Raw genomic sequence first — 14,073 nt, forward strand, 5'->3', positions numbered from 1 at the left:
TGTGGCTTATCTGCAGGGAGCAGCCTGGAATGTGAGGGTGGGCCTGGGTGGGGATGCTCCGAGGCCACTCGCGGGGTGTGCTGCCTGTGCCTGTGGGAGTATGTGCGTGTGTGCGCATGTGTGTGCCTGCATATGTGTGCACGTGCGCGTGCATGTGTGTGCATCTATGTGTGTGCGTGTGCGTCTGGTGCGTGCGTGCGTCCATGTGCGTGCGTGTGTGTGCATGTGTGCACGTCCATGTGTGTCTGTGTGTGCGTGTGTGTGCATGTGTGCACGTCCATGTGTGCACATGCACGTGTGTGCGTGTGTGCGTGGCTGTGGGGGGCTCGCAGGGGAGGTGCATGTGGCAGAGGAGAGAGATTCAGGAAGTGACCAGTGCATCCTCTCCCTGTCCCTGCTCGGTGACCACACTGAGCTGTGACTTGGAACAGGACCTTTGTCCGAGGCCCTGAGCCCACGTCAGGGCTGAAGCCGCAGCCAGCCCGGCCCCAAGGGCCCTTGTGGAGGGGTCTCCCTGAATGGCCTCGGACCCACCTCCTGCCCAGCCCCACCAGGAGGCCTGGCTGAGTGCCCCCCTCACACGCGGACACACAGTTGTCATGCAGCGTCGTATCCCCCCAGGGTGGCCGTCATCAGCCTTTGCCTTCCCCGGAGCCGACACAAACCAAGGCCTCAGTCATTTCCGGTCCTGCCTGGATCAGCGCCAGCAGGGGAAGAATGCAGGAAGCCTCACGAAGAGGCGGGGGGCCGGGCGCGGTGGCTCACGCCTGTCATCCCAGCACTGTGGGAGGCCGAGGCAGGTGGATCACTTGAGCTCAGAAGTTCAAGACCAGCCTGGGCAACATGGTGAAACCCTGTCTCTACGAAAAATTAGCTGGGCGTGGTAGCGTACACCTGTGGTCCCAGCTATTTGGGAGGCTGAGGTGGGAGGATTGTTTGAACCCAGGAGGTCGAGGCTGGAGTGAGCTGTGATTGCACCGCTGCACTGCAGCCTGGGCCACAGAGGGAGACCCTGTCTTAAACAACAAGAAACCCAAAGAGCAGGGTGACTTCCGCCGTCCCTGCACCTGCGCCCTGACGCAGCCGCCCACTTGGCGCCTGTTCCTTCACACACAACGCTCACGGCCCGAGAGTGGGGCACAGGGCTGGGGTGGAAGGTGCTGTCCCCCGTGTCCCACTGATCAGCCCGTCTGCAGGCCTGCCCCCGGGGCCCTCTGCTGGGCAGACCTCCAGGGCTCTGCAGAACCCTGCATGGGCTGGGTCACCCTGTCCTGGGGAGACAGGCCTGGCTCTAGGTTCCAGGGCTGAGTCAGGGTCTGGGCCCTGCACCCCATCCCCCAGGCTCCACCCTGTGGCTGCCAGACTGTCAGGTGAGGGTCCCTGCTGTGCGGGGCTGGTTTACCAGGGGCCCTGCAGTCCCGGGCCCAGGTGAGAGCAGGAGGCTCTGTCTCAGAGCAGGTCCTGTGTGTGCAAGCAACACAGGAAGCCCACATTTCCTGATCAGACAGCCGCTTAGAGCCGGGGAAAAGGAGGAGGAACTTGGTGACCTGCATAAGATGTCCTTCTGTCTCTTAGTGGGACCCGGTCCCTGCCTCTTGGGGTTGGAGAGGCCGTGGGACTCATGACAGGCACCTCTCTGCATGGCCTGCAGTCTTGCCCAGGGACGGAGCTGATGGGTGAAGGCCCCTCCTCATGCCCCTTTGGTGGCTGTGCCTGATGACTACTTGCCCCAAGAGAAGCGGCTGTAGGGCCAGGGGGCCCTGAGGTGCTGGGCAGGAGCCTCACAGACTGCCATCTGCCCGCAGTGAGGCCGTCTGGGAGAACATGGCGCGCATGTGCGTGAAGACCCAGCGGCTGGATGTGGCCAAGGTGTGCCTGGGGAATATGGGCCACGCCCGTGGGGCCCGAGCACTGCGCGAGGCGGAGCGGGAGCCGGAGCTGGAGGCCCGCGTGGCCGTGCTGGCCACACAGCTAGGCATGCTGGTGAGGGGCGCCCCGTGGGGTGGGTGGGAAGGCGCCATGCCTACCACAGCCACAGCCCCCTGGGGAAGGAGGAGGCACGCCCACCAGCCTGAGCCTGCAGTGTTGAGGGCAGAGCCAAGAGGCATGGCCCAGGAGAGCTGGGCAGACGGCGGCGGTGGAGGTGAGGCAGGTGGAGGCTAGGTGATTGCTGGCTCTCCAGGGTGTGTGCCTATCAGGCGTGCGGGTCTGGAACAGAGCGCCCAAGAGGCTCCCAGGTCAGCAGGGCTGAACACGGGACTTCTGTTGGGGGGACTCTGGGAGGTGGGGCCACCCCTTGGTGGTGCATCTCACTCTCCAGCCGTGGGACAGGGATGTCCTGTGGGTGTGTGGCATTTGCTCTGCCCGTGTCAGCCCCGTGTGTCAGTGTGTTTGGCAGTGTGGGAAGTTGCAGTGACCGGTGGCCTGGTGTGGAACAGTGTGTTTGAAGCATGGGTGTGCGGAGGCTGCACGACACCTGCCCATCCTCATTCCTCAGGAGGACGCCGAGCAGCTGTACAGGAAGTGCAAGCGCTACGACCTCCTGAACAAGTTCTACCAGGCTGCAGGGCAGTGGCAGAAGGCCCTCAAGGTAGCCGAGCGCCACGACCGCGTGCACCTGCGCAGCACCTACCACCACTATGCTGGGCACCTGGAGGCCAGTGCCGACTGCAGCCGGGCCCTCAGTTAGTGAGTGCGGCCCTCGCGGCCTCTTCCCAGTCTCTCTGGATGGTCCTGGCTCCTGAGGCCTCTGTGTGTGCTATGGTGAGGTGGCCAGGGAGGTTCTCAGAGGAGGCGTCTGTCTCAGGGAGGTGGCGCCTTCTCGGCAGGAAGCTTCCGGGAGTCTCAGAGACGTGGGGTTGCCCCTTCTGTCCTGGGCCACCCGGGTTTCAAGGCAGGAGAAGGACGTGTGTCCTTCGGTTGCCGAGCACAGATGGGCTTGGTATCTCCTGAGGACAGACGAACCCATGCCACCCTCTCCAGAGCAGGAGCTGCTCTTAGACCTGTTCCTGGGATGCGGATGGGCGACCCGCCTCCCGGGCCCCCGCAGTGCAGAAAGCCCCCACTGGCCATGTGTGCTCAGGCTCCGCGGAGCTGCAGGCTGGGAGCCCACACCCCAAGGGCCACCGCTCTGATGCATTTCACCGACGCTGCCTCTCAGCCCATCTGGTTCCCGTGGGGCTGGGATGGGAGGGAACCGGGACCTCTGTCTCCTCCTCTCACAGCTACGAGAAGTCGGACACTCACCGCTTCGAGGTGCCAAGGATGCTGTCGGAGGACCTGCCATCCCTGGAGCTCTATGTGAATAAGATGAAGGATAAGTGAGTGTTCCTACCAGGGCTGGCGGGACCGCACTCCATCCTGGAAATTTGCGGGGATCCCAGGGCTTGCTCGGGCAGCTCCCCTTCCTGTGCTTCCTGCATGAGTGGGCAGCGTCCCCCCGGCTCCTCAGAGGTCTGCCAGGGCCCTGAGCCGGGTCCTCCCTTTGGACAGAGCCCAGGCTCCTCACTCTTGGCGCAGCCTGTTTGCAGGTCAGGTGACATGCACTCTAAGAGTGGCACGGGGGCGGGGTGGGGGCCCTTCTGGGTTGGGGCAGGACTCGGCTGGAGAACCCATAGCCTTGGGGCTGCCCACAGGACCCTGTGGCGGTGGTGGGCACAGTACCTGGAGAGCCAGGGCGAGATGGACGCAGCGCTGCACTACTACGAACTGGCCCAGGACCACTTCTCCCTGGTCCGCATCCACTGCTTCCAGGGCAATGTCCAGAAGGTGAGGGCCCTGCAGGGGAGCCAGCCAGGCGGGCGTGACGCAGACACAAGGCCACCGGGTCTCATCTTTGGGTTCTGTGTCTTTCTAGGCTGTGCAAATCGCCAACGAGACAGGAAACCTGGCAGCCTCCTACCACCTGGCACGCCAGTGCGAGAGCCAGGAGGAGGTGGGGCGGGCGGTGCACTTCTACACCCGGGCGCAGGCCTTCAAGAACGCCATCCGCCTGTGCAAGGTACCACGGGGCCGGAGTAGGGAGCCAGCGCTTCTCCAGGTCCTCTGAAGACAGCTTCAAGTGGAAAAGTGGACAGAGAGAATCGTGTCAGCAACACGTGGTCTGGCCGGTGTCTGCCACTCACTCCTCACCCTGCCGCCCCACCCGCCCACCCCTGGCCGCTCCCCTCTGACACTGGTCGCAAAGCATTGTCTCCAGATGCTTCCCAGGCTCCAGGGCTCCTGAGCGGGTGTGAGGCTGGCTCACGGCCTGTGGCCTTGCAGACAGCAGACCCTTCCTAGAAAGCTGTTGGGCATTCTGCACCCACACAAATGTCCCAGTCCGGGCTCTTGCTTCCAGAAGCATCTCTCGTGTCAGGTAGTTCTTGCAGTGCTCTGTGAAACAGAACCCAGAGCATCAGAAAATCCTTATAGACAAACCTAGTAAATCATCAGCTCCTTAAAACCCACAACCGCAGAGATCGCTGAGCAGTATATCAAAGTAAAGGGGTGGGTTCACACCCGGCCACGTTCCAGAATCTCAGCGGGCCTGGGGAAGCCAGTGGGAGCCGCTTCAGGGCCCTGCCTCCCTCCCTGCAGGAGAACAGCCTGGACGACCAGCTCATAAACTTGGCCCTGCTGAGCTCCCCCGAGGACATGATCGAGGCAGCCCGATACTATGAGGAGAAGGGCATGCAGATGGACAGGGCGGTCATGCTGTACCACAAGGTGAGGGCCGGCCACTGGTGGGGGCCTTGGGGAGGGCAGCAGGCCAGGGGGCCTTTGCTTGTGCGAGGCCTCTGAGGTCTCGGGCCCCCAGGCCTCGGGCAGCTGCTCAGAGCCCACCACATCCGCAGGCTGGCCACTTCTCCAAGGCCCTGGAGCTGGCCTTTGCCACCCAGCAGTTTGTGGCCCTGCAGCTGATAGCAGAGGACCTAGATGAGACGTCAGACCCTGCGCTCCTGGCCCGCTGCTCCGACTTCTTCATCGAGCACAGTCAGTACGAGAGGGCAGTGGAGCTGCTGCTAGCCGCCAGGAAGGTATGGGGCCAGCGGGGCCTGGGCTCGGCTCCACGCAGGCTCCATGGCTCAGGTCCCCTGTGCCCAGAGGCTGTGGGAATGGCTGCTCGCTTGGTTATGAGTTCTCGAGGAAGGCTATGGTGCCCTGGATTTCACATACGGCACACCCAGTAGGTCCATGAGTGTAGACTTGCCATCCTTCATGCTGGCATCAGATCATACACGGGGAATTGCACTCATCTATGGGGGGGGGGGGCGGTAAAAATACACATAACACAAAATTTACCATCTTAGCCTCTTTTTTTTTTTTGAAACAGGGTCTCACTCTTGCCCAGGCTGGATTGTGGTGGTGCCATCTTGGCTCACTGCGGCCTCAACTTCCCGGGCTCAAGCAACCCTCACTCCTCCTGCGTAGCTGGGACACAGGTGTGGGCCACCGTCCCCAGCTAAGTTTTTAAAAGTTTTCGCATAGAGTCAGGGTCTTGCTATGTTGCCCAGACTGGTCTTGAACTCCTAGGCTCAAGCAATCCTCCTGCCTCAGCCTCCCAAAGCACTGGGACTGTAGACGTGAGCCCTGTGACTGGCCAGGAACAGTTTATTCAAATGGAAATATGGGTGGTTCCCAAATATAAAATGCTTCGCTTTATTCATGATAGGAATACAGATCAAAATTCACAGAGATGCCATTTTTTACTGGGCTATTAAGGGTGAAAAGGTGAGAAAACCTACTGGATTATCATGGGAAGCAGATATACCCAGGCCCTGTGGAACACAGCAGGCAGAACCTATCACAAGACAAGGTCTCCCTTGTCCCAGCCTCCCCTTCCCTCGAGAGTTCATCCTGACAGACACGTTGCCGCACGTGTGAGTGGCGTGTGCACAGGGCGTGCTCAGCAGAGGGTTTACGCAGCAAGGACACTGGCCCTCGTGTCTGTCACCAGGCCGGCTGAATCCCCAGGGCTTCCTCAGCACTGTGGGCGTCTACGCAGCAGAGAGCATGTGGCAGCCCCCAGCGTACTGAGATGGAAACACCTCCAAGACAGAATTCTTTTTCTTTTTTCCTTTTTTTGAGACGGAGTCTCACTCTGTCACCAGGCTGGAGTGCAGTGGCGCAATCTCAGCTCACTGTAAGCTCCACTTCCTGGGTTCAAGTGAGTCTCCTGCCTCAGCTTCCCAAGTACTAGGGACTACAGGTGCGTGCCACCATGCCCAGCTAATTTTTGTATTTTAGTAAAGACGAGGTTCCACCATGTTGGCCAGGATAGTCTCAATCTCCTGACCTCGTGATCTGCCTGTCTCAGCCTCTCGAAGTGCTGGGATTACAGGTGTGAGCCACCGCACCCAGCCATATTCTTTTTCTTCATATAAATGTGTTATTACTTCATATATATTTGTGAGTTATTACTGTTTTTTTTCTTGTGAAAATGGGGGTCTCACTGTGTTGCCCAGGGTGGCCTCAAACTCTTGGGCCCAAGTGATCCTCTCGCCTTGGCCTCCCAAAGTGCTGGAATCACAGGCATGAGCCAACATGCCTGGCCTAAGACATATTCTCAAGAATATAAAAAAATTTTTTTTTCTTCGAGGCAGAGTCTCACTCTGTCACCCAGGCTGGAGTGCAGTGGTGCCATCTCAGCTCACTGCAAGTTCCGCCTCCTGGATTCACACCATTCTCCTGCCTAAGCCTCCCGAGTAGCTAGGACTACAGGCGCCAGCCACTACGCCTGGCTAATGTTTTGTATTTTTAGTAGAGACGGAGTTTCACCATGTTAGCCAGCATGGTCTCGATCTCCTGACCTCGTGATCCCCCTGCCTAGGCCTCCCAAAGTGCTGGGATTATAGGTGTGAGCCACTGCGCCTGGCCAAAATTTTTCTTAAAATGAGAGCTGGGTGTGGTGGCTCATGCCTGTAATCCCAGCATTTTGGGAGGCCGAGCCAGGCAGATCACTTGAGATCAGGAGTTCGAGACTAGCCTGACCAACACGGAGAAACCCCATCTCTACTAAAAAAAAATTACAGGCTGGGCGCAGTGGCTCAAGCCTGTAATCCCTGCACTTTGGGAGGCCGAGACGGGCGGATCACGAGGTCAGGAGATCGAGACCATCCTGGCTAACACTGTGAAACCCCGTCTCTACTAAAAAATACAAAAAAAACTAGCCGGGCGTGGTGGCGGGCGCCTGTAGTCCCAGCTACTCGGGAGGCTGAGGCAGGAGAATGGCGTAAACCCAGGAGGCGGAGCTTGCAGTGAGCTGAGATCCGGCCACTGCACTCCAGCCCGGGCGACAGAGCGAGACTCTGTCTCAAAAAAAAATAAAAAATAAATAAATAAAAAAAATTACAAAACTAGCCGGGCATGGTGGCGGGCGCCTGTAATCCCAGCTACTCAGGAGGCTGAGGCAGGAGAATGGCGTGAACCCGGGAGGCGGAGGTTGTGAGCCGAGATTGTGCCACTGCACTCCAGCCTGGGCAACAAGAGCGAAACCCTGTCTCAAAACAAAACAAAACAAAAAGTCTTAAAATGTTAGGAAAATCAGGCCGGTGCAGTGGCTCATGCCTGTAATCCCAGCACTTTGGGAGGCAGGCAGATTGCTTGAGTCCAGGAGTTCAAGACCAGCTTGGGCAACATGGCAAAACCCAGTCTCTACTGAAAATACAAAACCTGAGGTGGGAACATCACCTTACCCTGGGAGGTGGAGGCTGTAGTGAGCTGTGATTGCACCACCGCACTCCAACCTGGGTGACCCTGTGTCAAACATTTAATTTTAAAATTTAATTTAAAAAATTTAGAATTATAGAAGAAAATTACCAGTTTTCTTTTCTCCCAAACATAATATTCTTTTGAGCATATATCACTTGAGACTGTTGTTTTCTTCGTTCCACTCTGCAATGTTAACAGCGTGAGAAAGTCACGTCAATGACTAGGTTGGTGGGGGGGGGAAGACATCCTTGTCCCCTCCATACCCACCCCAGCTAGACAGAGGCCGCCACTGAGCCGAGGGGCCTGGTTTCCTCTGAAGCGGTGGCAGATGAGGGGCACACTTCGGTTCCTGGCCCCCTCGGCAGCCCCATCACATCTCTGCACCTTTGCAGTATCGCGAAGCTCTGCAGCTATGCCTGGAGCAAAACATGAGCATCACCGAGGAGATGGCGGAAAAGATGACTGTGACCAAGGACTCCTCGGACCTGCCTGAGGAGTCTCGGCGGGAGCTGCTGGAGCAGATAGCAAACTGCTGCATGCGCCAAGGCAGCTACCACCTGGCCACCAAGAAGTACACGCAGGCTGGCAACAAGCTGAAGGTGAGCGCCGGCCCCTCTCCCGGCCCCAGCCCGCGGCTGCTTCCCAGGCAGTTAGGCTGCGGGCCCCCTGCATGCATCTCCATTTGCCTTTGTGACTCCCCCAAGCCAGGGCAGAGCCTTTCTGGCCAGGAGGAGCACGACCACTAGATCTCTCTCTCTATCGGGAAGCCCTGAGCCCCTCTTCTTGTGAGAGCTCCTGCTCAGGGTCCCTTGTGCTTGTCCCGGCCCAGCCCCTGCTTGCCTGAGCCTGGCTGCCTCTCTGCCTAGGCCATGAGGGCGCTGCTCAAATCTGGAGACACAGAGAAAATCACGTTCTTCGCGAACGTGTCCAGGCAGAAGGAAATCTACATCATGGCTGCCAACTACCTGCAGTCCCTCGACTGGCGGAAGGAGCCGGAGATCATGAGGAACATCATCAGCTTCTACACCAAGGGGCGGGCCCTGGACCTCCTGGCCAGCTTTTACGACGCTTGTGCCCAGGTGCAGGCCCTCCCTGGGATGCCAGTGGGGCCCCAGGGAGGGCTGTGGAGCCCAGCAGGTCTTGATGGGTCTCATCTGTACAGGTGGAGATCGACGAATACCAGAACTATGACAAAGCCCACGGGGCACTGACTGAGGCCTACAAGTGCCTGGCCAAGGCCAAGAGCCCCCTGGACCAGGAGACCAGGCTGGCACAGCTACAGAGCAGGATGGCACTGGTGAAGAGGTTCATCCAGGCCCGCAGGTGCGCCGCCGGGGCCCGCGGGGCCAGGCCGGGGCAGATGTGACTATAGGGTCAGGGCTGACCACAAGAAACCGCAGCCAGCAGAGGGGCAGGACAGCAGATGGGAGCTCGCTCGGGACAGCGCTGCTGCTGAAGACACCCCACCTCCTCCTGGGAGCCCTCAGAGCCTGGGCACAGCCTTGGGAAGGCATTCTGGAAACACCAGAGATGCTGAGAGAGAAACCTGGTGGGGGCGCGGGAGGAGGAGGCAGATCTGGTATAGGAGAGGGTGTGTCTGGGGAGCCATGGACCTGCTTAGGGTGTGCAGGGGCCGGGCAGGGGAGTCCTGAGTGAGGGCCGCTGTGTGACCTGGGGTGGTGGGGACCGTGGTGGCCAGCGGGCTCGTGCCTCTCCACAGGTCAACTGCCACCAGCTCCAAGCTTGTGGAGAGGAGACCCAGGCGGCCCATCGTCTCGGTTTTCAGGAGAGGCCGAGATTCTAGGTTTATTTGAATACCTCCCCGTCTTTATGTATGGGCAGTAACTCAGCTTTTCAGAGAGCTGCTGTGTAGACAGCACGGTAGGCATTGGCCTGAGCGCTTCAGGGCCCAACCTCTGTCTCAGCTGGCAAGGGCGCTTCCTTATCTGAGAACCTTTTCCAAAACGAGAGTTCCAGAAGTACTTTGAACAATGTCGGACCCTTGGAAGGGCACGGTCTGCTTGCGCGTATCGATTCTGGGGTATCAGCGTCTCACAGGTGTCTGCTGAGCTTAGGCCACAGGAGGCAGGAGAGGAGGAGAATCGATAGCAGCTGGTCGTCAAGGATAGCATAGGACATGGGTGGAGGGGAGACGACGTGTGAGGGCCAGGGCGGGCAGCCTTCTACGTGCCAGGGTTAAGAGAGCAGGCCAGGCACCTGTCTGGAATGGCCAAGTCAGTGGGTGGCCAGATGGGCCCTGGACCCTCCTGACATTGGAGCCTGAGCTCCGCACGGCTCCAGTCACCTGCTCTGGACCACACTGTGTTCCAGCAGACTCACTTCCCTGGTGTCACCCCAGTTCCCAGGCCACACACCCTGCCCTGCCACAGACCCTCATGCCAGGCCACACGCGCAACCTGTGTGCGGGCCAGCCTCTCTGCTTGGAGGGTTCTTCCCAGCGGCCTCGGGCAAGGGCTGCTGTGCGCCTCTCCATGCACCCTGTCCACATGCACCATGTCCCCTCTGGGTCACACTTTGTCCAGAGGTTTCTGGCCCCCTCTGGACGATTCCATGGAGCAGGAATAGGGGTCGGAAGTCTTTGGTCTTCATGTCCAAGCATAGGACCCAGCATTCAAATGATCCATAAGAGTGTTAAATGGATGAGTTCATTTATGAATGAACAAATTAAGGAATTAATGAATTAACTTCATAGAAAGTTTCCTCCTGCCATTCCGGAGAGCTCCTCTTACAGGCCAAGAGTCTCCTCCGACCTCTGATAGCAGTAGGTGTTCAGGGCTTCAGGGTCCAGGCCTCATCTCTGCTCTCGGCAGGACATACACGGAAGACCCCAAGGAGTCCATCAAGCAGTGTGAGCTGCTCCTAGAGGAACCAGACCTGCACAGCATCATCCGCATCGGGGACGTCTACGGCTTCCTGGTGGAGCACTATGTGCGGATGGAGGAGTACCAGACGGTGAGGCCTGGGCGCTGCTCACTAGCAGCATCCCACTACACAAGGCTCCTGAAACGAAGGCTTAAGTGCTCCAATTGGCCGGGCGCGGTGGCTCAAGCCTGTAATCCCAGCACTTTGGGAGGCTGAGGCGGGAGAATGACTTGAGCCCAGGAGTTCAAGACCAGCCTGGGCAATATGGTGAAACCCCATCTCTACAGAAACGGAAAAAATTAGCCAGGCATGGTGGCACACACCTGGGGTCCCAGCTGCTTGGGAGGCTGAGGTGGGAGGATCACTTGAGCCCAGGAGGTTGAGGCTGCAGTGAGATCTGATGGTGTTGCTGCACTCCAGCCTGGGAGATCTGGGTGACAGAGCAAGACCCTGTCTCAACAGAGAAACAAAATTGTCAGTAGCGGCTGGGCGCGATGGCTCACGCCTGTAATCCCAGCACTTTGGGAGGCTGAGGTAGGCGGATCACGAGGTCAGGAGATTGAGACCATCCTGGCGAACATAGTGAAACCCCGTCTCTACTAAAAAATACAAAAGAATTAGCTGGGCGTGGTGATGGGCGCCTGTAGTCCCAGCTTCTAGGGAGGCTGAGGCAGGAGAATGGCGTGAACCCGGAAGGCGGAGCGTGCAGTGAGCTGAGGTCAAGATCACGCCACTGCACTCCAACCTGGGCGACAGAGCGAGACTCCGTCTCAAAAAAAAAAAAAAAAATTGTCAGTAGCCAAAATAACAGTCTCACTTGTTGCTGGCTGTTACTAGCAGTGCCACGTGGAAGCGGCAGACTTACTTTGTGAAGAAATGTCTGCATGTACCCAAGTCTGAATAACCACAATTTCTTCTTCAGGCATTTTTACAAAAAAAGAAAACGGTGTTCCATTTTTTAGTCGCTTTATTATTTTTTAATTTTAGAGACAGCACATCGTCACTTTAAAGTGGCAGGCTAATAACTTATTTAGCTGCCGTGTTCGATGCTTTTCCTCATCTCCACCAGCATTTGATCATTCTTTCTACTTTTAGCCTTCCTAGAGTGTGAGTAGCACCTCGCTGTGGTTTAAATTTACATTTTCTGGATGAACAGTGACGTGGAGCACCTTCTCATGTGCGTATTTCCCATTTACATGTCTGCGAAGCGCTCAAGTCTTTTCTCATCATGTTATTGGGTTTTCTTATTATTGTATTCTTTATTTATCCTAGATTCATTTCCTCAATCAGGTATGATTTACAAATATTTTCTCCCAGTCTGTGAGGAAGTTCCCTTTTTATTTATTTAATTTATTTATTTATTTATTTATTTTTGCGATGGAGTCTTGCTCTGTTGCCCAGGCTGGAGTGCAGTGGTGTGATCTCGGCTCACTGCAACCTCCACCTCCCGGGTTCAAGCGATTCTCCTGCCTCAGCCTCCCGAGTAGCTGCGACTACAGGTGTACGCCAGCAATGCCTGTAGACACGGGGTTTCACCATGTTGGCCAGGCTGGTCTTGAACTCCTGACCTTAAGTGATCCACCCACCTCAACCTCCGAAAGTGCTGGGATTGCAGGCGTGAGCCACCGTGCCTGGCCGCAGTTCCCTTCTGTTCCTTTTTCCCTCTGCTTCTGAAATCCCAGTGACTTGTAACACAGTACCATCCCCTCATCCCCTCGCTCAATCGATGCTCTTCTTTTCTCCCCCCAGGAATTTTTCTGTTTTTCATTTTAGGGATTTGCCATTCCTATTGCTTCAAGTTTACCAGCTTTCCTTCTGCAGTGTCTCACTCTGATGCTAACCCCATCCATCTTTTTCATGTCAGTTTTCTACTACCTCTCGCTTTTTTTTTTTTTTTTTTTTTGAGGCGGAGTCTCGCTCTGTTGCCCGGACTGGAGTTCAGTGGCTGGATCTCAGCTCACTGCAAGCTCCGCCTCCCGGGTTTACGCCATTCTCCTGCCTCAGCCTCCCAAGTAGCTGGGACTACAGGCGCCCGCCACCTTGCCCGGCTAGTTTTTTTTTTTGTATTTTTAGTAGAGACGGGGTTTCACCGTGATAGCCAGGATGGTCTCGATCTCCTGACCTCGTGATCTGCCCGTCTCGGCCTCCCAAAGTGCTGGGATTACAGGCTTGAGCCACCGCGCCCGGCCCCTGTCAACTTTTTCTACCAGTTTTTATTATTGTTCCTTTGAACCTTCTTTCCTGCCTTCTTTTTAGTTGAATATTTTTTACAGTTTCATTTTAGCTATCAGCTTGTTTCCTCTACTTTTCACTTCTTTCCCCTAATCTTTCATGTCTGTATTATGCTTACACTTAGCTCTACCTTCTTGAGCACATGAAGCCTATTTATAATAGCAGTTTTAACGTACGTCCTTGTCTCCTAACTCAGTCTGTGTCAATTCTGGATCTGTTTCTGTTGATTGATTCTTATTATGGTTCATTATTTTCTGCTTTTTTGGATGTTTGATAGTTTATTATTGGATTCCAGACATTGTGAGTGTTTTAGGTTGTTGGGTGATGGAGTCTCTCTCTCTCTCTGTGTGTGCGTGTGTTCTTTTCAGTATTTTTGAGTTTTGTTCTGGGACAAGGTTAAGTTACTTGGGAATGATGTGATCATCTTGCAGCTTGCTTTTTAGCTTTCTTAGTGGGGTCTAGAACAGCCTTGAGTCCAGTGCTCATTTTGTGCCACTATCCAGGCAATACCCTTGTGAGGGCTCTGTTCTTCTCACTGACTCCTGTACTGGGAGGTCTTTCCACTCTGGCTGGTGGGACTGCAAACAATTCCCGGCCACGTGTGACCACGCTGTCTCCGGCCACGTGTGATGACTCACTCTCCAGCCATGTGTGTTCACTCTCTCTGGCCACGTGTGACCACTCTCTCTCCGGCCACGTGACCACTCTCTCCCCGGCCATGTGACCACTCTCTCCCCGGCCACGCGTGACCACTCACTCTCCGGCCATGTGTGATCTCTCCCCCCGGCCATGTGTGATCTCACTCTCTGGCCATGTGTGATCACTCTCTCCTCGGCCATGTGTGATCTCACTCCCCGGCCATGTGTGATCTCGCTCTCTCCAGCCATGTGTGACCACTCACTCCCTGGCCATGTGTGATCTCACTCCCCGGCCATCTGTGACCACTCTCTCTCCGGCCATGTGTGACCTCACTCCCCTGCCATGTATGATCTCTCTCTCTCTAGCCATGTGTGATCACTCACTCCCCGGCCATGTGTGATCTCTCTCTCCCCAGCCATGTGTGATCTCTCTCTCTCCGGCCATGTGTGATCTCTCTCTGCCCCCGGCCATGTGTGACCACTCACTCCCCGGCCATGTGTGACCACTCACTCCCCGGCCGTGTGTGATCTCACTCCCCGGCCATGTGTGATCTCTCTCTCTGGCCATGTGTGATCTCACTCCCCGGCCATGTGTGATCTCACTCCCCGGCCATGTGTGATCTCTCTC

General features: G+C 56.7%; 1 protein-coding gene across 1 annotated transcript in view; it reads left to right on the forward strand.

The window, feature by feature from the left end:
* The window catches only part of IFT140 (intraflagellar transport 140), a 105,726-nt gene that overhangs the window by 83,471 nt on the left and 8,182 nt on the right, over positions 1 to 14,073 (forward strand). Inside the window, exons 20-30 of the mRNA XM_011957480.1 lie at positions 1,806 to 1,983; positions 2,498 to 2,688; positions 3,225 to 3,320; positions 3,636 to 3,768; positions 3,857 to 4,000; positions 4,579 to 4,707; positions 4,836 to 5,018; positions 8,085 to 8,291; positions 8,559 to 8,771; positions 8,855 to 9,015; positions 10,524 to 10,665. Of these exons, the coding sequence (XP_011812870.1) occupies positions 1,806 to 1,983; positions 2,498 to 2,688; positions 3,225 to 3,320; positions 3,636 to 3,768; positions 3,857 to 4,000; positions 4,579 to 4,707; positions 4,836 to 5,018; positions 8,085 to 8,291; positions 8,559 to 8,771; positions 8,855 to 9,015; positions 10,524 to 10,665 (1,777 nt within the window). The remainder of the gene's footprint in view (positions 1 to 1,805; positions 1,984 to 2,497; positions 2,689 to 3,224; positions 3,321 to 3,635; positions 3,769 to 3,856; positions 4,001 to 4,578; positions 4,708 to 4,835; positions 5,019 to 8,084; positions 8,292 to 8,558; positions 8,772 to 8,854; positions 9,016 to 10,523; positions 10,666 to 14,073) is intronic.

Source organism: Colobus angolensis, unplaced genomic scaffold (assembly GCF_000951035.1).
Source record: "Colobus angolensis palliatus isolate OR3802 unplaced genomic scaffold, Cang.pa_1.0 Scaffold443, whole genome shotgun sequence".
In the NCBI taxonomy this organism is placed as follows: domain Eukaryota; kingdom Metazoa; phylum Chordata; class Mammalia; order Primates; family Cercopithecidae; genus Colobus; species Colobus angolensis.